Consider the following 24,819-nt stretch of genomic DNA (forward strand, 5'->3'; position numbering starts at 1 on the left):
TTACAGCTCAAATAATACACAAGTTTTAACAAAAGAATGAATGTAATTGCTTTTACAGCCCTCTTCATAGCAAGTAAATCATTCGCATATGCGCCCAAATTTTGACCTATGTGACTAAAATATGTATTTTATTAGCCCCTGGCAAGTAAATAATCATATTTTACTTGCCAGAGATTGAGTTGTGTAGTGGCAAAGAAGAACTTGACCACCGCAATCCTTTTACTGAATAAGAAGCTGGCAATTAAGAAGCTGGATTCAGCCTCTTCTTTTACAGTGTGTTGTGTCTCATCAGCGCGCACCCTGAAGCAAATTTACCTTATTTGGCTGCAGAGGGTCCAGAGCTGTCCTGATAGTGCTACCACCACTTCTCTCTCGTTAATGTGTGCTGTACTCATTCAACCGTAAACACTTGCTGGCGGAGCAGCCATTCTCTCAAAGAGACAGTACCAATGTTGCGCTTGAGCATATAAACAAAAATGTTAAGAAATGTAGTCATGTAGTAAGTGTAAAAAATGTGTAAATACATAAATATTTAAAAGGCAGTCATACATTGTGAAATATTTTAACTTCAGAAAACATTGTAAATATGAAGAATTTATCAAATACAAATCTTTAACAAACCTATGCAAGGGTTTGGAAAAGTTTTTTTTTTTGCATAGTAGTTTTGATAAAGTAGCACTTAAATTATTATTTTTAAAAATATAACTTTTAAGTATATTTTTATTAGGTTCCAACCTTGTGAATATTTTGTTAAAAATGTGTATGAAATTTAAAACAGTGACAACAACTTGTATCAATATTAAAAATGCAATATTTTTGACTTCATATAAATTGATAGAATGTGAAATTTGCACATTTTGTACACAAGCTAAAATGTGATTAAAAGGATCAAAAGTGAAATATGAAAATAAAATGTACAATCTTGCATACTACATTTGGGTGAAATCATATACAATGATCAGCCACAACATTAAAACCACTGACAGGTAAATTGAATAACATTGATTATATTGTTACAATGGCACCTGTCAAGGGGTGGGATATATTAAGCAGCAAGTGAACAGTTAGTTCTTGAATTTCTTGTGTTGGAAGCAGGAAAAATGGGCAAGCGTAAGGATCTGAGCGACTTTGACAAGGGCCAAATTGTGATTGCTAGACGACTGGGTCAGAGTATCTCCAAAACGGCAGGCCTTGTGGGGTGTTCCCGGTATGCAGTGGTTAGTACCTACCAAAAGTGGTCCAAAGAAGGACAACCGGTGAACCAGCGACAGGGTTATGGGCGCACAAGACTCACTGATGTGCGTGGGGAGCGAAGGCTAGCCCGTCTGATCCAATCCCACAAAATACTGCTATAATACTGTAGCACAAATTGCTGAAAAACTTAATGCTGGCCACGATAGAAAGGTGTCAGAATACACAGTGCATCGCAGCTTGCTGCATATGGGGCTGCATAGCCTCAGACCGGTCAGAGTGCCCATGCTGACCCTTGTCCACTGCTGAAAGCACCTACAATGGGCACGTGAGTGTCAGAACTGGACCATGGAGCAATGGAAGAAGGTGGCCTGGTCTGCTGAATCACGTTTTCTTTTAGATCATGTGTACGGCCGGGTGCGTGTGTGTCGTTTACCTGGGGAAGAGATGGCAGCAGGATGCACTATGGGAAGAAGGCAGGCCGGCAGAGGCAGTGTGATGCTTGGGGCAATGTTCTGCTGGGTAACCTTGGGTCCTGGCATTCAAGTGGATGCTACTTTGACACGTGCCACCTACCTAAAGATTGTTGCAGACCATGTACACCCCTTCATGGCAGCATTATTCCCTGATGGCAGTAGCCTCTTTCAGCAGGATAATGCGCCCTGCCGCACTGCAAAAATTGTTCAGGAATGGTTTGAGGAACATGACAAAGTGTTCAGTGTGTTGATTTGGCCTCCAAATTCCCCAGATCTCAATCCGATTGAGCATCTATGGGATGTGCTGGACCAACAAGTCCGATCCATGGAGGACCCACCTTGCAACTTACAGGACTTAAAGGATCTGCTGCTAACATCTTTGTGCCAGATACCACAGGACACCTTCAGAGGTCTTGTGGAGACCATGCCTCGACGGGTCAGAGCAGTTTTGGCGGCACGAGGGGTACCTACACGATATTAGGCAGGTGGATTTAATGTTGTGGCTGATCAGTGTATATGAAAACTATATATATATATATATATATATATATATATATATATATATATATATATATATATATACTGTATATACACTGGCAGCTAAAAGTTTGGAATAATGTACATATTTTGTTGTTTCAGAAGGAAATTGGTACTTTCATTCACCAAACTGGCATTCAACTGATCACAAAGTATAGTCAGGATATTACTGATGTTAAAAAACAGCACCATCACTATTTGAAAAAAGTATTTTTTAATTTTTAATTTTCTCCCCAATTTGTAATGCCCAATTCCCAATGCGCTCTAAGTCCTTGTGGTGGCGTATTGACTCGCCTCAATCTGGGTGGTGGAGGACAAATCTCAGTTGCCTCCGCGTCTGAGACCGTCAATCCGCGCATCTTATCACGTGGCTTGTTGAGCGTGTTACCACGGCGCGTGTGGAGGCTTCACGCTATTCTCTGTGGCATCCACACACAACTCACCACGCGCCCCACCGAGAGCGAACAACATTATAGCGACCACGAGGAGGTTACCCCATATGACCCCATATGACGCAAATTTGGTACAAGAAAATCACTTGCCATTATATCAAACACAGTTGAAAGTTATTTGGTTTGTTGTTAAATGAAGCTTAACATTGTTTTTGTGTTTGTTTTTTGAGTTGCCACAGTATGCAATAGACTGGCATGTCTTAAGGTCAATATTAGGTCAAAAATGGCAAAAAAGAAACAGCTTTCTCTAGACAGTTGACAGTCAATCATTGTTTTGAGGAATGAAGGCTATGCAATGCTTGAAATTGCCAAAAAAAAAAAAAAAAACCTGAAGATTTCATACAAAGGTGTACACTACAGTATTCAAAGACAAAGGACAACTGGCTCTAACAAGGACAGAAAGAGATGTGGAAGGCCCAGATGCACAACTAACAAGAGGATAGTACATCAGAGTTTCTAGTTTGAGAAATAGACACCTCACATGTCCTCAGCTGACAACTTCATTGAATTCTACCCGCTCAACACCAGTTTCATGTACAACAGTAAAGAGAAGACTCAGGGGTGCAGGCCTTATGGGAAGAATTGCAAAGAAAAAGCCACTTTTAAAAAAAAAGAAAAGAAAAAAAAGCCACTTCAGAGCAGAAGGAAGCAAGTTTTCTTCAAGGATAACCTTGTACGTAGCTTGAGTCATGTCCTTTACAAAGACGAATCTGCACGATTCCAGCCTTGCTGAAGCACCCCCAGATCATCAGTGATCCTCCACCAAATTTCACAGTGGGTGCTAGACACTGTGGCTTGAAGGTCTCTCTAGGTCTCCGTCTAACCATTAGACGACCAGGTGGAGGATCGATGATGATCTGGGGTGCTTCAGCAAGGCTGGAATCGGGCAGATTCGTCTTTGTAAAGGAGGCATGACTCAAGCCATGTACAAGGTTATCCTGGAAGAAAACTTGCTTCCTTCTGCTCTGACAATGTTCCCCAACTCTGAGGATTGGTTTTTCCAGCAGGACAATGCTCCATGCCACACAGCCAAGTCAATCAAGGTGTGGATGGAGGACCACCGGATCAAGACCCTGCCATGGCCAGCCCAAACTCCAGACCTGAACCCCATTGAAAACCTCTGGAATGTGATCAAGAGGAAGATGGATGGCCACAAGCCATCAAACAAATCCGAGCTGCTTGAATTTTTGTGCTAGGAGTGGCATAATGTCACCCAACAGCAATATGAAAGACTGGTTGAGAGCATGCCAAGACGCATAACAGCTGTGATTGAAAATCAGGGTCATTCCACCAAATATTGATTTCTGAACACTTCCTAAGTTAAAACATTACTATTGTGTTGTTTAAAAATGAAATTGAACTTGTTTTCTTTGCATTATTCGATGTCTGAAAACACTGCATCTTTTTTGTTATTTTGACCAGTTGTCATTTTCTGCAAATAAATGCTCTAAATGACAATATTTTTATTTAGAATTTGGGAGAAATGTTGTTAGTACTTTATGGAATGAAATAAAAATGTTCATTTAAAAAAAAAAAAAAAAAAAAACGAAATCCAGAGAAACTGGAGCAGTAAGTATATCAAATCAAAATCAAATCACTTTTAACACAAATTAATATATATATATATATACATACACTCTACCGGTCAAAAGTTTTGAAACACTCATTCTTTATTATATATATATATATTTTTTTTTTTTCACATTTCAGAATAATAGTAAAGTCATCAAAACTATAGAATAACATAAATGGAACTAAGGGAATTATGTTGTGAATAAACAAAATCCAAAATAAAGCAAAACTGTGTTATATTTTAGCATCTTCTATGTAGTCACCCTTTGCCTAGAATTTGCAGACATGTACTCTTGACATTTTCAAAGAATTGAGTGTTTCAAAACTTTTGACCAGTAGTGTGTGTGTGTGTATGTATGTATATACTAATATATATATATATATATATATATATATATTAGATGATATGATTACATATCTATATTATATATGATGATGCCCCCTTCTCGGTTTTCTTAACAACTTTTTTAGTTTTCAGTTGCATTATGCTTACATGTTGTCAAAAGTCTGGCGAGTAAAAACAAAAATGTACTAGCCAATGGCGGTAAACCCTCCAAAAATTGGCCCTATTGTCTCACTATAACCCAGATTATTGCTTTTTTAAAAAAAAGCAAAAATCGTTTGCCCAATCAGATGCTTTCTAGAATGAGAATATCTGGCCCCAGCTGCCCGTTTCAGTAGGAAATACAACACAGGAATGAAAACTGTGCTTTTCAAACATCACCATGGGGAATTTAAGCAGCTTTTGCCCTTGAACACTGAAAATATCTCTTTTTGTCCAGTTGAAGTACCAGCGGATGCTGGAGCATCTGGAGAAGGAGAATAAGGAACTGAGGAAAGTTGTTTTGCAGAAAGATGACAAGGGTATTCACCAAAGAAAAGTCAAGGTCAGATTTGAATGTTCTTAATTGTTTTTTTGCATAGAAATTACAAAGAACAGATCACTGAAACATATTAATCCATGTTTTCTGCTCTTGATCATTTGTAGAAGTCTTTGATTGATATGTACTCTGAGGTCCTGGACATTCTCTCTGATTATGACTCAAACTACAACACCCAAGATCACCTGCCAAGGGTCAGTCTTCATTCTGCTTTATGATGTGGCTTTTCATATGTTGGAATATCAAAGAATTACACATGATGCTTTGTGGTTTGCATGTACACTTTCAAAATAAAACACCTCATAAAACACCATAACCAGGTTCTGTCCTATCTTCTTTTGTTTAGGTCGTGGTAGTTGGAGATCAGAGTGCAGGAAAGACCAGTGTGTTGGAGATGATTGCTCAAGCCAGGATCTTCCCCAGAGGCTCTGGTGAAATGATGACCAGGTCTCCTGTAAAGGTGAGTTAAACAAATTACTCTTAGTCCATACTGGTTTGAGATATTTATCTTTTTTTTCTGACAATGTCATCATTAAACTGTCTGGAATGTACCCTGATGACCCAAAACATTGCCTAATCTGCTGTTGGTCCCTCGCGTGCCGCCAAAACAGCACTGACCTGCTGAGGCATGGACTCTACAACACCCCTGAAGATTCTGGGGTATCTGGCACCAAGACATTAGCAGCAGATCTTTGAAGTCCATTAAGTTGCGAGGTGGAGCCGCCATGGATCGGACTTGGTGGTCCAGCACATCCCACAGTTGCTCAATCAGATTTAGATCTGGGGAATTTGGAGGCCAGGGCAACACTTTGAACTCTTCATCGTGTTCCTCAAACCATTCCTGAACAATGTGTGCAGTGTGGCAAGGCGCATTATCCAGCTGAAAGAGGCCATTGCCATCAGGGAAAAGCATTGCCATGAAGGGGTGTACCTGGTGTGCAATGATGTTTAGGTAGGTGGCACATGTCAAATTGATGTCCACATGAATGGCCGGACCCAGGGTTTCCCAGCAGAACATTGCCCAGAGCATAACACTCCCTCCACTGGCTTGTCGTCTTCCCAAAATGCATCCTGGTGCCATCACTTCCCCAGGTAAACGGCGCACAAGTACACGGCCGTTCACGTGATATAAAAGAAAATGGGACACATCGGACCAGGCGACCTTCTTCCACTGCTCCAAGTGGTCATAATGTTTTGGCTCATCATCTGCCTCTGTATTTTAGACAGAGTTTATCTGTTCTAAATACATGTTATGCATTTGATTTTCTCTGTATAATAGTTTATTAACGTGTTATTCTACCTACATAGTATTTATGTTAAATGTAATTTATTTGCTGTAGGTGACATTGAGTGAAGGTCCCCATCATGTAGCAATGTTCAAAGACAGCACTCGTGAGTTTGACCTTGGAAAAGAGGAAGATGTAAGTCTCTTAACTGTCAAGTTATTTAGAAGTTAATTTCACCAGCTGTCAGATCAGATGGACATTACCACTTTCTTTTCCATTCTTCCTCTAGCTGGCTGCCCTGAGGCGTGAGATTGAGCTCAGGATGAGGAAGAGTGTGAAGGAAGGCCAGACAGTCAGCCCAGAGGTGAGATCAAGATATTCCTTAATGACCAAATGCCTTATGAAAAGTTTTCCTTTTGAATCTGCCTGAATGCTTTGAAATTTGTAATATCAGTATCTCTTTGTGTTTTTGTCATGTGTCAGACCATCTCTTTAAGTGTAAAAGGCCCAGGAATCCAGAGAATGGTGCTGGTTGACTTGCCAGGAGTCATTAGTGTAAGTTTTATGTACATTTAGATGTTATTCTCTCTTAATAGAACCTGTACATTCATACCAAACAAAACACGAAACACTGTTCATTGACAGAAAAAAAAGATCAGAAGTACTTTGAGATGTCTGCTTTTCTGCTTTTCTGCTTTTCAGTTTACTTCTCATTTGTGTGTAGACTGTGACAACTGGCATGGCTGCTGACACAAAGGAAACAATTTTCAGCATTAGCAAAGCCTACATGCAGAATCCAAATGCCATCATCCTTTGCATTCAGGGTGAGTTTTTAACCCTTCATTAAAAGGCTCTAAAATATTTGTCATAAAATACTAGTGCTGTTCCTAACCATCTCTGTTTCTCTGTCTTTTTCTCTTTTTCTTTCAGATGGCTCATTAGATGCAGAACGTAGTATAGTCACTGATCTAGTCAGTCAGATAGACCCTCTGGGAAAAAGGACCATCTTTGTTCTTACCAAGGTTGACCTGGCAGAAAAGAACCTGGCTAGTCCAAGCAGAGTAAGACCATTTTATGTGTGGTTTTACATGAACTTCCAATAATAGTTGTTACTTACTATGTTAGCCATTAGATGGAGAACTTTGTGTCTCACACTGAAGAAATGGACCCTTTTCACAGACTGTGAATTTGCATTTCCGCATTATTTAGCAGCATAGATCTTGCAAACTTTTAAATATTTTATATATTTTTATTATTTTATGTAAATGTTTAATATTACATTTCCCTGGCATTAAAAAAACAAACAAAACTAGACACTTCTGTGCTGGGGTTTCAAAAATGAGCTGCTGAGGGAGTGCCTTTAAATTTGGCATCTTCTTCTCTTCTGGCTGTTGTATTGCACCACTCTATTTTTCCTGTTTTGGAAGTAATAGATTTTTTCTTTTGCTGTTGGAGCAAATGTAAACACAAAAACAATATTTGTGGTCTCCTATTCACTGATTTAAAATTGACCCCTCAATGGTTTACTTATGTTCCAAACCCAGAAATGTGAAAAGGGTCCATAGAGTTGTGTGCAAGTGGTGAGATTCATGTTTTAGAACTCAATAAAAAAGGTTATTTGCCTCATTATTATAAATGTTTCCTCTTTGTAGATCCAGCAAATAGTTGAAGGCAAATTATTCCCAATGAAGGCGTTGGGCTACTTTGCTGTTGTAACTGGCAAAGGTAAAAATCAGGTCTTTCTTGTTGAATTTATACTGAACAAAAATATAAACACAACGTGCAACAATTTCAAAGATTTTACTGAGTTACAGTTCATTTAAGGAAGTCAGTCAATTGAAATAAATTCATTAGGTCCTAATCTAATCTAATCAGTGGATATGGAAAATTTCTGGGATCATTTATTTCAGCTCATGAAACATGGGAACAACACTTTACATGTTGTGTTTATATTTTTGTTCAGTGTATTTCTGGACTTTAAAGGAATCATTCAAACCCTTGGTGTTTTTGTAGGCAGTAGCAATGAGAGTATAGACTCTATCAAAGACTATGAGAAAGACTTCTTCCAGAACTCCAGACTGCTAAGGTAGGACTCAAACACAGATTTATAGTTTACCTCGTTTATACTGTATTTGGTCACCTGTTTTTATTGGACAATTTGCACCCACTGTTATAGGGAAGGCATGTTGAAAGCTCACCAGGTGACCACAAAGAACCTGAGTCTTGCTGTGTCAGACTGCTTTTGGAAGATGGTGAGAGAGTCAGTGGAACAACAAGCAGATGCCTTCAAAGGTAAGATCAAGAAGAGAGTCACAGTGTTGCTTACACATATGAAGATTCACCCAACTGATTCACACATGACTTTAAAGGGCTTGTTCAACTAAAACATGAACTCATTTGTTCTAAACCTGTATGATCAAAGCGGTCTATTCCAAGTCTTGTGAAACCATACAAAAGTTTTGTGACTTCCACCCTAGCTCTCAAATCTCAAACTTTTTGTTCATCGGGCTAGTTGTTGACCGATAAATCATCAGATTTTCAGAATCTTTAAATTATCCACATTGCCCGATAAATTTTCCTGTTTCCGTCTCAACCCACACGGCACCAAGAATCGCCTGCTTGCACGTAAAGGAGCATTCTAAGACATGTACAGTAAATGACCAATCAACAATTTTGTTGTTAGTGCCATCGTGTTACCACAATAATAGACCGGTGTGCAATACAGTCTCATTTAAATTATCCCACATATCAGAGCCGTGACAGACACGTATGAGCTCATGATGTTTAAAGTGCTTGGGTGTTTCATTTTCTCTCTCTATCTCTCTCTCTCTTCTCAACAGCTCCCTGTAACTGTTAACTGTATTGTCTAATGATACAAAGGCAAATATCAATAAAACTCCTATCATATATCGTCTGCAAATATCTAGTTTAAACAGATTTCATTCACAATACTTGCATATATCAGTTTGCTTCCTGTGGCGTACTCATATACATTTCTCTTAAGCGCATTTTATAATAGCTTGGATGAAAACTGTGTCCCTCTGACTCATGTTGCACGATGGTCAGTCCCTGACACTCCAAGCAGGCGTTTCGGTGCTGAGAAGCTGTTTGTGTGTTTGAATTTAAGCTTCAACGTTTTTATTCAAACATATTTATTTTCTGTTAATAAAAAGTGACATTCCTGAGTTGGAATCGCTGTGTCCCGCTTCCTCCTTTTGACCCAAATACGAACTTCTGCTGCACTGGTGCCAAAATCCGGGATAAGGAGGAAGCGGGACACGGCGATTTTCAAGGGCATTTTGAGAAGCAGTGTACACAGCAGCTCTCAGGAGACCCAGTAAATAAACCTTAATAGAAACCACACCAACAGCACGACAGCCACTTAACTCTGAAACCCACCTCAGCAGAGCTGGTTTCCAGTCCTGTGCGTGCTGATTCCCATCACATCTCACCTCATTGTCCCCCCTGCTCAGGCGTTATGCACATGGTACGCTGTAGACCTCCACACTGCCAATTAACAGGCCACCTCTGCTAATGTGCTGCCTCTAGATTTATTACCTGACCTGGGATGCTCCTCAAACCTTTGTGTGGGCTATCGATCTTTGCAGCTGCACTGGGGCCGGCCCGATAACCAGAGCAATTAGCGTCATCTCCATTGTGTGAGTGAGATGGCCAGCCTGCGTGTGCTGGGGACGAAGGGTCTCTGGGGAACATGGGGTTGCTGATACAGTGCATGCCTGTTTAGAGTCCCTGTAGGGGGAAAGAGATGGAGGGAAATGCGGAACGTCTGAGGAATAAGGCTGTTTTCATTGAAAAGTTTAAGACAAAGTTCAGTATATTATTTTAGGTGGTTAAATGAACATTGAACACATTGTTTCATAGTGAATGGAGTTGATAAAAGAAAAAAGTTGCCAATAATCACGTTAACTTAGGGCTGTGCCAATACAATCGTATATCGGTATATCGTGATACTTTTTCTTGCAATATTGTATTAATACTTGAGATTTTTTTTAACTATTTGTGTTTGCATTTCATGTCTAACAGCTCAACAATGAAGAAGCAGGACGTCTTAATAAGTGCATACTCTGAGACCGGCATTTCTCAGTGCGGTTAGAGACATTTCTGTGAGGCGTGAGAGAGATTAAAACTGATCCTGATTCACTGTTTCTCTTGCTGACACGATGGGCCTCTCTCGCACATTTGGAACAGTTTCAGTCCCAATCCAATTATGAAATAGTGATATATTGCAATATATTGAATCGTTAGATATGTATCGTGATGCGTATAATTTCGTAAGGTGGCTGGCGATACCCAGCCCTAGTTTAACCAACCTCTAACCTACTTACTACAGTTTTTTTATTTTTTTTATTAAGTCTAAACTAAGTTAAAATGTACCCAACTTTCTTAATGAATGGTGCACAATTTATCAGTGCATGTAATTTCAAAGGAAAAAAAAGTTTGTCTTTGTAATATTTATTAAATGTAATAACTTGCTCTGCCCTCAATGACTTCATAACGACCCTCTGGGATGTTTCAATTTCTCCCCTCCAACCACCGGTCTGCTGCTAGCTCTGGTTAAAAATATATCCTATAAATAGCCTATAAATATCATATAAGCCTCTAATAGCCATTGACACAATATGTAGTGTTTGAAGACTTCAAACTCCAAAAAATTTCTTTTATAACTCTCTGGACATTTATGAAAATAATCAACATGCATTTTCCTCCTTAATTCACCAGCATCCCGATTTAACCTGGAGACTGAGTGGAAGAACAACTACCCTCGTTTACGAGAGCTTGACAGGGTAAGAATCAGATCCTGGTTGAGTTGTTAGATAAGTATACTAATTTAACTATGGCAAATAATCACCAGAATATTAGTTGTAGCCTGTACTTTTGTGAAAGTTATTTTGATGACAGCATTAATGTATGTTATATGACTGTTTATGCCATGCTCTTCATCCATAGAACGAGCTCTATGAGAAAGCCAAAAATGAGATCTTGGACGAGGTGATCAGCTTGAGTCAGGTGACACCAAAACACTGGTAAGTACTCTCCCTCTCTTTTCATTAAAGGAATAATTCACCCAAAAATGTCAATTCTGTCATCATTTACTCTCCCTCATTTAGTTTCAAATATGTATGACTTTCTTTTGTGGAACATTAAAATAAATAATTTAATCAATTTCATTTTGGCTGAATTCAATACAACGGTAGTGCATAGTGTTTTTTTTATTTTTTATGTATACTAAATAAAGCCCCAAAAAGTGTCATAAAAGTAGTCCATGAGACTTGTAGGTCATATTCCAAATATTCTTGAAGCATACAATTAGAGATGCACTGATACCGATACTGGAATCGGGTCCAATACCGCGCTCATGTACTTGTACTCGTAAAAATGCTCCGATACCAAAAACTAATGTTATTACGTAAACATTCAGTGCACAAATTAAAATCATGTCATGTCCTAGTGAGATTATTTAACAGCAAAAGCTGCGATTTAATGAGATAAACAGATCATTTGCACGTGCAGCGTTTTAAATGTGAGCACTTGTGAATGTGTGCAGCCAGTTTTGTGCAGGCATAGAGACAAACTGCTCATTCACGGAAAACACTATTATGAGCATCGCATGTTCTGCTTGTAGAAGATGACAGCAGGCAGAGCGCTAATTCACTTTTTAGCACGAGTCATATACAGACTGCATATTTATTTATTTATATAGTAGTTTTTTACGGTTTAATCATTACTGTGATTCATGTAGCGACCAGCTTTTCCGGATTGAGAATCTGCCATCATTACGTCAGAGCTCCTTAATCTAATGACACAGAAACACATCAAAATAAAAGCTCAGCCAAAATAAAAGCTCAATTTAAATGAAAAAAGTATGTCAGAAATATATTACTGCTGTATAGTTATGTAATATTCACTGTTGTACTACTACTACTAACAATAAATCAATAGTAACTGTGTTAAATTTAAGTAATATCTCACGTCTGTGATGCTCTATTATGCAGCACTTTATTTGACAAAAAAACTCCAAAGTTATATTTTGGATTGTGCTGTGAGATTCTGTATAAAATCACTTCATTTAATAAAAATAATACAATTTCATGTTGAAAATTAATTGTAATACTTTCATTTGATTATAGTTTTTGTTTATTTATTTATACACAATTTTGATGATAAAATGTAAATAAACTGCTGATATTGAGTTCAGAAAAAAAATGAACAGACTATAATGTAAGTCGTTATTCTGCCTCAAATAAAATAATTGAATTAGTACATAAATGTTTCTGAAATCCAATGTGGCGGTTACGCCGATAACATCAAACCTTACTGGTTCTTGCACTTCTTGTGACCAAATGTCATGAGGTTTGGTCAAGAGATGTGCAAGAACCAATGAGGTTTAAAGCCATATTGGATTTCTGGATATATGTACTTCAATAAAGTGATTGTATGTCTTCAAAAGACTTGGTACTTGATGCATGAACAGCATGTACTATTTTCATGACACTTTTAGCTGCATTATTAAGTGTTGTACAGTTGTACAAAGTGAGTCACTATATACTGTATTGAATTTAGCCAAAAGGACATTAATTAAACGTAGTGACTATTTGCACTAGGTGTAAATAGCACCTGCCACGCAGCACGGCTATTTGAAGATAGAAAGAAAGTGAAGATAAACCATTGTCACTGCAGTGAGTTGGGGTGTAACAATGGTGTGGAAATGCTTTTTTTTTTTTTTTTTTTCTGTGGGCGACCTGGGTTCTAATCCACCTTTTGACCCACTTTTTTGCATCCTGTTTAATTTTTGTAAGGGAAGGTTAGGTTTAGGTTTAGGGGTAGGGGTCGGTGTATGGTGTCTGTGGGACTCTAAATAAACACAATAAACATGCTGCAGTGATGTCTCTGTACTGTATGTTATTTGCATTCTGACACATCCAATGTGAAAAACTGTGGTTAATACTGAACATGTGGTATCGTGTGAGTGGCTTTCTATATACAGTATATTCTACTCATCAACACAACTAGACCTAATAATGGCATCTCACTCCTACAACTCCTTGTTGCCTGGCAGATGTTAGACTCTCCATCTCATGACTTCAGGGCTGACAATGCAGAGCTGTAAGCTGTATGTGAAGTTATGAACCCAAAACCCAAAGGAGCAGGCTAAATGGAATAGATCAGATGTTTGTAGGGAGCCTAGTGCGCTCCATCAGCCTCTCAAATCAATGGCATGATGAATAGCTGGAGGGTGGCTTTTATGGGCAACACTAGTTGGTGGAGATGTGTGTATATTGATGTACCACGATAGAACAAAGCAAACAGGATGCTATGAAATATGAGGGCCTCTTTATGATAAATGAGCTTGGCTGTCACCCTTTAGAATATTCACATCTTTGTCTTAACCTAAACATTTACATTATATTTACATTTATTCATTTAGCAGAAGCTTTTATCCAAAGTGGCTTACAAATGAGAAATACCACAAAAGTTATTCATCATAAGAGGCAATGACATGAGAAGTGCTGCAATACAAAGGTTCAAATTGCTCAAAGTAGTACAAGTGGGGTGGAAGGTGAGAGACAGTGGTGAGAGACAGTCTTATACTTTCAGCACGACTGTTATTTGTGCTTATTAACAGTAAGAGCAGAAGTATGTAATTTCTGTGACATTAGGTTTGTCAGACTGAATAGCAAAAGTAATGATTGTTTTCAAACAGGTTTCATGAACACTTCTCCATTCTTCCATTGGTTGGAAAACAGATAGTCCCGTCCCAAACTCACAGCATTGTTTGAGCTAATGTTGCTATATCGGGCTGATTGGGATGTTTAAACAAACAGAGCAATTTTTTTGATAGCACCACAGAGACACAGTGTTTAAACTTTTTGGGTGAATCAACCACAAATTGTTTACTTATAGTTTAATCTGCATATTAAAGGGATATTTCACAAAAAAAATGAAAATTCTCTCATCTCATACATGCCATCCCAGATGTGCGATCCCAGAGGGCTGAAAATGTAGTTAACATTAGTACATTTATGTAGATCTGTCACAATGAACAATGAATCATTGAACATAAATAATTTTTATATCCTTATTTCAGGGAGTCCATCTTGCAGAAAAAGCTGTGGGAGAGGGTGTCAACACACGTGATTGAGAACATCTACCTGCCTGCTGCTCAGACCATGAACTCTGGCACTTTCAACACCACTGTAGACATCAAACTCAAGCAGTGGACTGATAAACAGCTTCCTCATAAAGCACTGGAGGTAACGAATAATGCTGATCACCCAGACATGTAATACACAATTCAGTAAATGTCGCATTAGGGCATTGACCAAAACAATTTAAAGCTTAGGAAAAAAGCTGTTTGAAATAGATTTAACTGGGTTTAGAGTGCCATTAATAGCTTTAAAAAGTTTTTAAAATGATCCACTTTGTTTGCTGCTAAGGTTGCTTGGGAGACGTTGCAGGAGGAGTTTGCCCGCTTCATGGCAGAATACAAAGGAAAAGACCAGGATGACATCTTTGATAAGCTTAAGGAAGCTGTCAAGGATGAGTGCATCAAACGACACATGTGGAACGAAAGGGCCATGGACAGCTTGGTAAATCAATTGGCAGACACATTTAAATGTGGTTTATAACATATTAATTACATATTACAATGTAATTACATAATAGTGGAGTGTTTCCTTGTTAAGTGCGGTTGGAAAATGTGACTCACGTATGTGTGTTGCAGAGAGTGATTCAACACAACGCTCTGGAAGATCGCTCTATCACAGACAAGCCCCAGTGGGATGCTGCTATTCAGTTCATGGAGGAAACGCTACACTCTCGCCTTAAAGACAGTATGTCCACCAGTCATATACTAAAATCACTCAAACAGTCTTTCTTTCTTTCTTGCTTTCCTTTGCTGTATTTCTTTCTGGAATTCTTTACATGGGATGTCTGACTCAACTTTTTGTTTTTCAGCGGACTCAGTAATATCAGATATGGTTGGGCCAGACTGGAAACAGAGGTGGTTGAGCTGGAAAAATCGAACACCAGAGCAGGTTAGAGAGGCCATACTGACTGTCAATACTTTTACAAGTTTTTTGGCCATTTTTATGTTCATTAAGTCATATTTTAGCAGGTGCGAGTGATGAGTTGTCACAATTTTGATCCTTTCTATAGCACATCCGTAATGAAACCAAAAATGAGCTGGAGCGTCTACTAAAGCTGCATGAGGATCACACCGCTTACCTGGCCAATGATGAGGTCACTACAGTACGCAAAAACCTGGAGGGACGAGGGGTGGAGGTGGACCCCGTACTGGTCAGTGAGACACTTGGTAGAGAATTTCTTAAAGTACAGTCTGTATATTGAAATGTGTGGGTTGTATTTTTTTTGTACATTCTTGATTTGAAAATCCCCCCCATTTCTGTAGATCAAGGACACGTGGCACCAGCTCTATCGACGTCACTTCCTGCAGAAAGCTTTGTTTCATTGTAACCTCTGCCGGCGAGGTTTCTACTACTACCAGAGGCACTTTGTAGATTCTGAGGTAGAGAAGATAGAAATACTTCATAGACCATTGGGGGAATTAAATCCCTTTGTTGAACTTTTGCCTACATTATTTTCAATGCATGCATTAAAACCATTTCTTTAAAGAACAGACATTGTCTGTAAAATTTTATAGATGTCTGTGTTTGAATTGGATCATATTTTGCTAGGATTCTCAATGTCAGCACAGTTTCCCCTTACTAAAGGTTTTAGCTTCTCTCTTGGACAAATTGAAAAAAAATTTCATTGAAATGAATGGTGGTAATATGCTTATCTCTCTATGTTCCAGCTGGAGTGTAATGATGTGGTTTTGTTCTGGAGGATCCAGAGGATGTTAGCCATCACAGCCAATACTCTCAGACAGCAGCTCACCAATACAGAAGGTATGTGCATTGGTTCTCACCTTCAAGCTTTCCTGCAACCAGGTCCTCAGATTTGGTTCCTTGGCATGAATCATATAAACTAAGCCAGTCATTCTGTTTACTAATTAATGAAGCCCCAATGAGACACAGGGCACAGCGAATGAGAGGATTTGTAGTATTAACTTCTAGGTTCAAACAACACAAATAAGTGATTTATTTTTTTGTTGGCTTTGCAGTGCGGCGCTTAGAAAAGAATGTTAAAGAAGTGTTAGATGACTTTGGAGAGGACAATGAGAAGAAAGTCCAGCTAATCACAGGCAGGAGGGTTCAGCTGGCAGAAGACCTCAGTAAGTTCAGACCCATTTCTCCTACCTTTTCTTGCATCCCTAAAAACAACAGTAAAACAGGTCGACCACCAGAGGGGAGTGTTGTTTTGTAAGCCACAGGAGTTATATATATCCTCTGGATATATATATATATATATATATATATATATATATATATATATATATATATATATATATATACAGCCTACAGTTAGGCTAATGTAGGCAGAAGAATGGTTTATTTAAATAATCATTAATTATGAATTAATGGTTTATTCAGAAAATTACTAATAATGAATTAAAATGTTTATTGAACATTGATGTCTTTTATCATAGTGCTGTTGCCAGTGTTTTATAAAAGCATACTCTGCCTCACATCGTGTCTAAGAACACCCGGTAAAATCACTGTAATGCACAGACTCGAGAGGCTTATTTCTTTATTTTACAGTGGCAAAATGTTTTAGTTCATTATGAGGTTTGTTGATTTTCGTTTGCTTAACAGAAATAGTTTGTTAAAAAGGTTACAGCAAATCTGAATTTTTTCAGAAAATTCCCTTTCCATGCATTTCTATGCATTTCCTCAAAATCAAAAAAAAAAATGTATCATAAGGAGCAAAGCCTTTTGGAGTTCAGAATCAGGATTTAACTTCTGTTTCACACTTTTGTCTTTGTACCTTTTAATTTATTTTATTTGATATTAGTTCTGAATGGGATAAGGATGGCTTTCTACACATTTCTCTCTCCCTCCTTCTCATTCCCTCCTTTTTTCTGTCCCTCCCCCTGTTGAGGCTTGAACCCTTAATTGCCCTTCACAGTGTGGGAGAGGAGAGCTCCTGGCTGCACACTGCCTGCTGTCTGTCATGTCTTCAGCACTGGTAACTGTTAAACACTCTGTTGATTAAAGCAGCAATTTGTGGAGGCACGACTGACATGCTCAGACTTGATCTCACACAGACACACGACTCGCACACACTCATATATCCCAGTGCTGTCATTAATCTGATAACAGAGAGTGAGGTAATGGCACTGCCACACAGGTTAGTGTGGGCCTAGACACAATGGTCAAACTGCCCATACAGCATCTCTCATTCGCTTGAGTCATAAAGAGCCACTCTGCCTTTTCAATGAAGTATTTCCTTATCTAAGAGTGGCCTGTTGTTAAGAGACATCTTCGAATGCTTAGAGCAAAGTGGAGACTGTTGATTTTAGTAAGAAGCCACTGTCTCTCTTAAACGGGTTGACTAGCTTAAGTGTCTTTGCAGTGGGTTATGGCTGCGTCTCATAAGTGGCCACAGAGGATGAAGGCAGGTTGGGGTATTGCGATTACGAATTGTTTTTGTGATTCTCATTATAGACAGCAACAAATATGTCTAAAGTTTTAACAGTCAATAAAGCTTTAAGTCTCTGCAAATGCACATTTATACAGATGTATAAGCGCTTTGAGTGTAGTATCAGAAAAGCGCTATTTAAATGCAAATGATTCAGTCATTCCTTCATTCATTCAGATGTCCATGTATCCTTTTTTGTTTTGTCTGCTTATTAAGAGTCAGACATGTTTCTATCCAGGGTTCCCGCGGATCCTTAAAAAGTCTTAATGTCTTAAATTCGGTTATCCAAAATTTACGGTCATAAAAACTCTTAAATATCTTACATATTACAACAACAGTGTTAATTTTTAATTAAAGAGGTTTTCAATTTGGGGGAGGAAAGACAGGAATCATGATATGACCTAATGTGATTATCAAACTTCAAAAGAGTACGATTTAATAGGCTTTATGTCGAAAGTCAAATGACCAAACTGGAAAACTGGTCTTATCACATCCGCTTGTCGGAGAAGGCGGTAACAGCAGTATAAACTGATGGCGATAGCTAATCAGCTAACCTAGCTAGTGCTTTTTATTGTTGCCGTTTTATTCGATTTTAATATCTGAATGTTAATGAGAAGAAGAAAATGTCTTTGTCAAGACCAATAAAGTACCAGAAACGGGATAATCCTAACAGTGATTTCTGCTGTGTACCTCAATGCGTGTAAAATAGTGCCATATTCAACGTAGCATGTACAGAGGACCTGAACCGGAAGCGATGCGACCTGTTTTACAGAATACGGAAGTTTGTTGCGCATAACCCATATTAAATAAATGCATGTGCTGCGTCCTTCAAAGTGTAAACACGCAACTGTTGTATTTTCTCCATGCACGCAGGGGCTTGTGAGTGTTTCCAGCTGTTGCAGAGCAGTTCACAATCATTAGGCCAAATCGGAAATTTATGACAAACTATCACTAAAGATCAACTGTTGAGGATGATGATAAAGTGTTGATGAAATATGACAATATTTACTTTAATGGTTTATATTGTTATACGTTGTAGATTATTGTAGGAGTGCACATTTTATTTCCCTTATTTGTTTGAATGAGCTAAAGCTGGAAGCAGTGAAGTGCATACATTTCACAATAAGAGTCCCCAGTGTATTTCAAAGTTAAAATTCCTTTAAAGTTAAAAGTTCCACGCCATGAATCAAATCTGCCCAAACTACCCTGTTTTACTGATAAGTAATCTTAAGGCCATGTTGAATATGTGCCTCTGCCTGTTTAAGTAAGAGTCTGCAATACATGATTTATTTTGAGATTGTGTTGGTTTGTTTTGGTATGGGGATACGGTATTAATTATATTTGTTCAGGTCTTAGAAAAGGTCTTAAAAAGTCTTAAATTTGATTTTAAAAATTCTGCAGCAACCCTGCCATCAGAAGCAAGACCACAGACCATTTAAATCATTGCAGTGCAGGGCACAACAGTAAGGATGGCTGACTGGCCCAAGTTTTGGTTTGCTCTATTGGGCCAATGCTGCACTGTCGTTATTTTATATTATGTTGGTTGATCATATACAGTACTGTGCAAAAGTCTTAGGCAAATAAGATGTTTCACAAAAACATTTGTCTTAAGATGGTTATTTATATCTTCAGCTTTAGTGTGTCAATAGGAAATATAAATGTTAGACTCCCAAACATTAGTTTTGCAAATAGAATAGAAGAACAGGGAGCCCTGCAACAGATGGCATGGCCCCCACAGTGCCCCCCACTGAACATCGAATCAGTCTGGGATCACATTAAGAGACAGAAGCAACTGAGACAGCCTAAATAGATAGAAGAACTGTGGTGAATTCTCCAAGAAGCTTGGAACATCCTATCTGCCAACAACCAAGAAAAACTGTGTCTAGTTGTACCTAGGAGAATTGGTGCTTTTTTTGGTCACACCAAATATTGATTTAGCTCTTTTATGTATTCTGGACTTTATATGATGTTAATTGATAAATGAAAACAATTTCTGGCATTATTTTTGAAGAAATCCTCGTTATGCAACATTTTTCATAAGTGCCTTAAACTTTTGCACAGTACTGTACATATGTTTTATGCCTTGCAAACCTAAACATTTAATATTTGTTATGGATTAAACATTTTCTACTGTTTTAAACATGTCACTAAGGTAATACTGTCTAGCAGGCTAACAGATGAGGTTTCAAGAAATTGTGAGAGTGACAGGAATGAATTTCTGAAAGTCTTGGTAGCATCAACAAATGGGTTAAAAATTATAAACCAAAAATCAGTTATTAAAAATTAAAATTATTATTTTTTATCTTATATAGCTGTAACATTTCCATCTAATCATTCAAATTAACCTAGTAAAATTATTATTATTAATAATAATTATTATTATTATTCTGGAACGAACACGATGCATTTAATGCAATTTTTCTGACACATATAAAATAAAAATAAAATATATAATTCTTTTTGGTTAGGCCAGTGAAAATTTTGGCAGACCAAGTAAAATTCTGAACTACTGGCACGACCGAGCCATTACAAAAAATCTTGAATTGAATTTCCGTTTTCTACCTGCCTCAATATAAAGAACAGGATGTTGGGCTTTTTTGGCTCTATGAGCATATCCACTGATGCCTGACCCTCCACTGTTTAAACCTGGTGCTTGGCGTTGGTTGACCCTTAAAGTGGATTCCTGTGCTGTTAAGCATGACATTGCCTGGTGGACAACCAGCACTTAGGGAAAACACAATCAACCTCCAAAGAAGTGGCTATTATGCTAATAAAAGCAAGTCTGGGCATGCATGCATGGATCAGTGCCCTAGCTGTTGTCATTGCACAAAATACATGGTCACTCAATTAAGGTGTAGTCAGTCTTTATGAGAGAGAGAGTGAGCTGTAGTTACAGGACTTGGTTTTTTAATAATGGTTGCCATAATAGGAAAGACAATGCCTGCAAAAGTAAAAAGTAACAGTTAGTGCTGATAAAGTTAGCATGTTCACATTTTTAGTTGAATTAAATCTGAGTTTATTTAACCCAGATAATGTATTTACTTAATTTAGTTTTAAAACTGCTTTATTGTGTTTTATCCACTTTCTAAAGACTGGTCAGAATAACCACTGGTGAATATTCAATATGTGTTTAATACACAGACACAACAATCCCACAGCCGGCTATCATTTATCAATAAATAAATTACTGATTAAAATACATTTATCTGTAAATTAATTGCAAATTAATTTGTATAAGCAATCAGGAAGATGTTACACATTATCTAGATTTAACAAAAGTGAAGTCATTTCTGTGTGGAATTTAATTTATCATTCATGCTCAACAAGTAAACCTATGACATATCACCAACGAGTGAAACATACTGTGAAAGAGAAGGCCAGCATTAAACTGCAATATACAAGTGGTAACAATCTTTGTTCCAATTCCATATTCTTGTGTTTTGTCTCCATAAAAGTGGAACTGAATGCACTGAAATTGAATTCACTACGTTTTTAAAAGGAGAAACATTATAATTGGGGGCAAATTTAAGCAAATTTGAAACTAGCCATGTTATTTCATCTATTGACTGCCCTAGCAAAAAAACATTGAATTGCACTGAATATTAGACACACAAATCAATGATTTGGCTACATTAAATGGATAGTTCACCCAAAAATGAAAATTATCTAATAAATTTCTCACCCTCATGCCATGCCTTTCTTCTTCAGAACACAAACAAAGATTTTTAGAAGAATATCTCAGCTCTGTTGGTCCTTACAATGCAAATGAATGGTGACCAGACCTTTAAAGCTCAAAAAATCACATAAAGGTTACACAAAAGTAACCCATAAAAAACAGTGGATTAATCCATGTCTTCAGTTGAGATTTGATAGGTGTGGTTGATAAATAGGTCACTATTTAAGTACTTTTTTAACCATAAATCTCCACTTTTACTTTCAAAATGTGAAAGAAAGTGAAAGTGGAGATTTATAGTGTAGAAGGATTTAAATATTGAACTGTTTGTCACCCATTTTCAGAAGACCACCATTCACTTGCATTGTAAGGACCAACAGAGCTTAGATATTGTTCTAAAAATCTTTGTTTGTGTTCTGCAGAAGTAAAAAAGTTATACACATCTGGGATGGCATGAGGGTGAGTAAAAGATGTGAAGCTCTCCATTTAATACACAAGACAATATTTTATTTTATGTTTTGAATTTAAGCAGTAACTGTTCCTTGTTACAGATTAAGTAATTTCAGACCAAGCTGTTTTCATCCAGTTGTCATTGTGTTCCGTTTTGTGCAAAGTTTGAACTGTATAATGAAAAAAGGAGTTCTAGCTTTTCTGTTTGGCATTAGTTTACAGGAATCCTAATGGCTTGATCATGTACAGTATCATATTATAATCAACTCTGCCATTTTCTTTGACAATACATTGTCGAGTGTTGTGTCCATGGGGTAAATCAAGTGCATATTTGCCTGATTGCAAAGCTATATTGTGTTTTAGTCAGGCCAGAGTTTTGCAGATTGTCAAGGCAGAGTGTAATGTAAGCGTATTAAGATATGTGTGTTCTGTGCATACAAAATTTGTACATAGTGGTGTATGAGAGGTGGCCTTTGTGTAAGTGCATCAGGTTTGCCACCTAGCCTCCATTTATTTCTCATACAAGAATTTTTGGGCCACTTTTGTGCACTGGCTAAGTGTAACTGTTTCTCTCACGTCCTGCAGGGATAGGCAAAGAACATGAGTTTGGACAAAATCCTGGCTACTTGCTAATTCTCTTCAAATAGCAGAGAGGAATTTGTGGGCTTGCCTGGCCTTGCTGCCTTTCCTGCATGGGGTGGCATCATGTTCACAGGGTGCCCCGAGCTTTGGTGTATTTGATGTATTCCCAGCTTCCCGTCCCTGAGAACAAGTGATTTTTTTTTAGCACATTCACCTCCTAAATTCTTAAACCATCTGAACTAGGGATGCAAATTTTGGCAAATTCTTTTAACCGACTAACCGCGAGTTTTAACCGGTTATTAAACGGTTAACAGATAAGCCATGAATCAAACCAAAGTGACCAAACAGGCATGACAAAGCTATAATAATAAATAATAATTAATTATAATTAATAATAATTATAATTATAATAATTATAATTTATAATTATAATTATAATAATAATAATTAATTATAATTTTCTTTATTTATCACACATTATACATTTGCACATATACAGTGAAATTCTTCTTTTTCACATATCCCAGCTAGGCTGGGGTCAGAGTGCAGGGTCAGCCATGATACGGCGCCCCTGGAGCAGATAGGGTCAAGGGCCTTGCTCAAGGGCCCAACAGTGGCATCTTGGCGGTGCTGGGGCTTGAACCCCCGACCTTCTGATCAGTAACCCAGAGCCTTAACCGCTGAGCCACCACTGCCCCTCTAAAGCTCTATACTGGCTGAAACAAAACAGGCTCACATGACATATGTGCATATTTAGCAATAGTTATTACATCAATATTTGAATGAACAACCTTATCCTTCTTATATTTTGTAAAAAAAATTTTTTTAATTGATCGCTTGCATGCCAAATTAACTTTCGAGGTGATAACAATCTAATGGAAGAATAAAAAAAGTCTTAGCCTAAACGAAAAAAAGAAATAAATCAACATATATTTACGTGGGCAGGGGTCAGTATGGTACGCAGCAGAGGTGGGTAGTAACACACTACATTTACTCCGTTACATTTACTTGAGTAACTTTTTGGGAAAAATTTACTCGTTACAATGGGTAGCATTCCTGTCGTTACATTACTGGTTTTAATTTAATAAGTGTTTATAAATGCGTAATTTATTGAGATTTTTGAACGGGACTCTTACGACAGCGAAACTTCACAGCTGCACGCTGTCACTCGCGTTCAACACTACAGCAGCAAACGCACAAAACAAACAGTTCTTCACTCCACACAATGCCTTCATTTTACACCAAGACAAGGATATATTTCAAGATTAAAATTGCAGCTCCAACTTAAGACGACACGGTGAGGTAAGTTTTAGAGATTGTGACAATGTGGGCTTGTCTGTGTCATGGTGATACTCATAAATTTTCAGCATGAATCTGTAACTATGGGCTCTTATGACCTCAGTTTCTAAGTTTACATTTTTATATCAGCGCTGCAACATATCAGTGCCTAGTGTATAAATCCATGCAAACATCCGCGTTGTGCAAATGTTTTGCCCTGCCTATGCGTGTGAGCATTTCTGCACGTGCAAGGTTGGCGCGTGCACAGCGTTTGACAGATGCTAGCGGCTTTGTCTTATGGAAAACAAGCTTCCAAACAGAGAAAAGGTGCAATTCACCCTTAGTGTACAGAACTAGTTATCTAAATTCTTTTGACACTAACAATGCTGGACCGTCACTGAAATAAATTCATGCAGGACGTAAAAAGCTTTGAATAAAGACAGAAGGTATGAATAAGGCATGATCTTGCTTCAGTGTATAATTAAACATTATATATAACTTGGGACATTGTTCACGTTTTTCGACATAATAATTACTAGAAAAAGGTTTCCAAACTTCTCTTCTAATTGACAGATTCGTCTAAATCTGAGAAACATCCTTAAAGTGATAGTTCACCTTTGATTAATATTCTGTCATCATTTCCCCGCCCTCATGTTCTTCCAACCCCGTGAAATTATCTGTATTCTGTGGAACCCAAAAGATGTTAGACAGAATGTTAGGGACTGACAGTCTCAGTCACCATTCCCTTTCAAAATATGGAGGGGGAAAAAAACATGCAGTGAAAGTAAATTATGATTAAGGTTAGCATTCTGTCTAGTGTCTCCTTATAGGAATAATTTTTCCAAAATTGAAAATTCTCACATCATTTACTCACCCTCATGCCATCCCAGATGTTTTTTTTTTCTTCTGCTGAACACTAAGATTTTTAGAAGAATATCT

The 24,819-nt window shown here is 37.8% G+C and overlaps 1 protein-coding gene across 7 annotated transcripts in view; it reads left to right on the forward strand.

Annotated features, from left to right (window-relative positions):
• opa1 (OPA1 mitochondrial dynamin like GTPase) overlaps positions 1-24,819 on the forward strand; it is a 55,703-nt gene that overhangs the window by 13,209 nt on the left and 17,675 nt on the right. For all 7 annotated transcript variants that reach the window (XM_051705939.1, XM_051705940.1, XM_051705943.1 and 4 more), the window contains 21 exons: positions 5,011-5,115; positions 5,217-5,303; positions 5,456-5,569; positions 6,450-6,530; positions 6,625-6,699; positions 6,819-6,890; positions 7,060-7,159; positions 7,266-7,396; positions 7,988-8,060; positions 8,349-8,421; positions 8,512-8,627; positions 11,076-11,140; positions 11,304-11,380; positions 14,443-14,608; positions 14,792-14,944; positions 15,079-15,187; positions 15,312-15,391; positions 15,513-15,653; positions 15,766-15,882; positions 16,171-16,264; positions 16,480-16,590. In XM_051705939.1, the coding sequence (XP_051561899.1) occupies positions 5,011-5,115; positions 5,217-5,303; positions 5,456-5,569; positions 6,450-6,530; positions 6,625-6,699; positions 6,819-6,890; positions 7,060-7,159; positions 7,266-7,396; positions 7,988-8,060; positions 8,349-8,421; positions 8,512-8,627; positions 11,076-11,140; positions 11,304-11,380; positions 14,443-14,608; positions 14,792-14,944; positions 15,079-15,187; positions 15,312-15,391; positions 15,513-15,653; positions 15,766-15,882; positions 16,171-16,264; positions 16,480-16,590 (2,140 nt within the window). The remainder of the gene's footprint in view (positions 1-5,010; positions 5,116-5,216; positions 5,304-5,455; positions 5,570-6,449; positions 6,531-6,624; positions 6,700-6,818; positions 6,891-7,059; positions 7,160-7,265; positions 7,397-7,987; positions 8,061-8,348; positions 8,422-8,511; positions 8,628-11,075; positions 11,141-11,303; positions 11,381-14,442; positions 14,609-14,791; positions 14,945-15,078; positions 15,188-15,311; positions 15,392-15,512; positions 15,654-15,765; positions 15,883-16,170; positions 16,265-16,479; positions 16,591-24,819) is intronic.

The sequence above is a fragment of the Myxocyprinus asiaticus genome, chromosome 9, assembly GCF_019703515.2.
Source record: "Myxocyprinus asiaticus isolate MX2 ecotype Aquarium Trade chromosome 9, UBuf_Myxa_2, whole genome shotgun sequence".
Taxonomy (NCBI): domain Eukaryota; kingdom Metazoa; phylum Chordata; class Actinopteri; order Cypriniformes; family Catostomidae; genus Myxocyprinus; species Myxocyprinus asiaticus.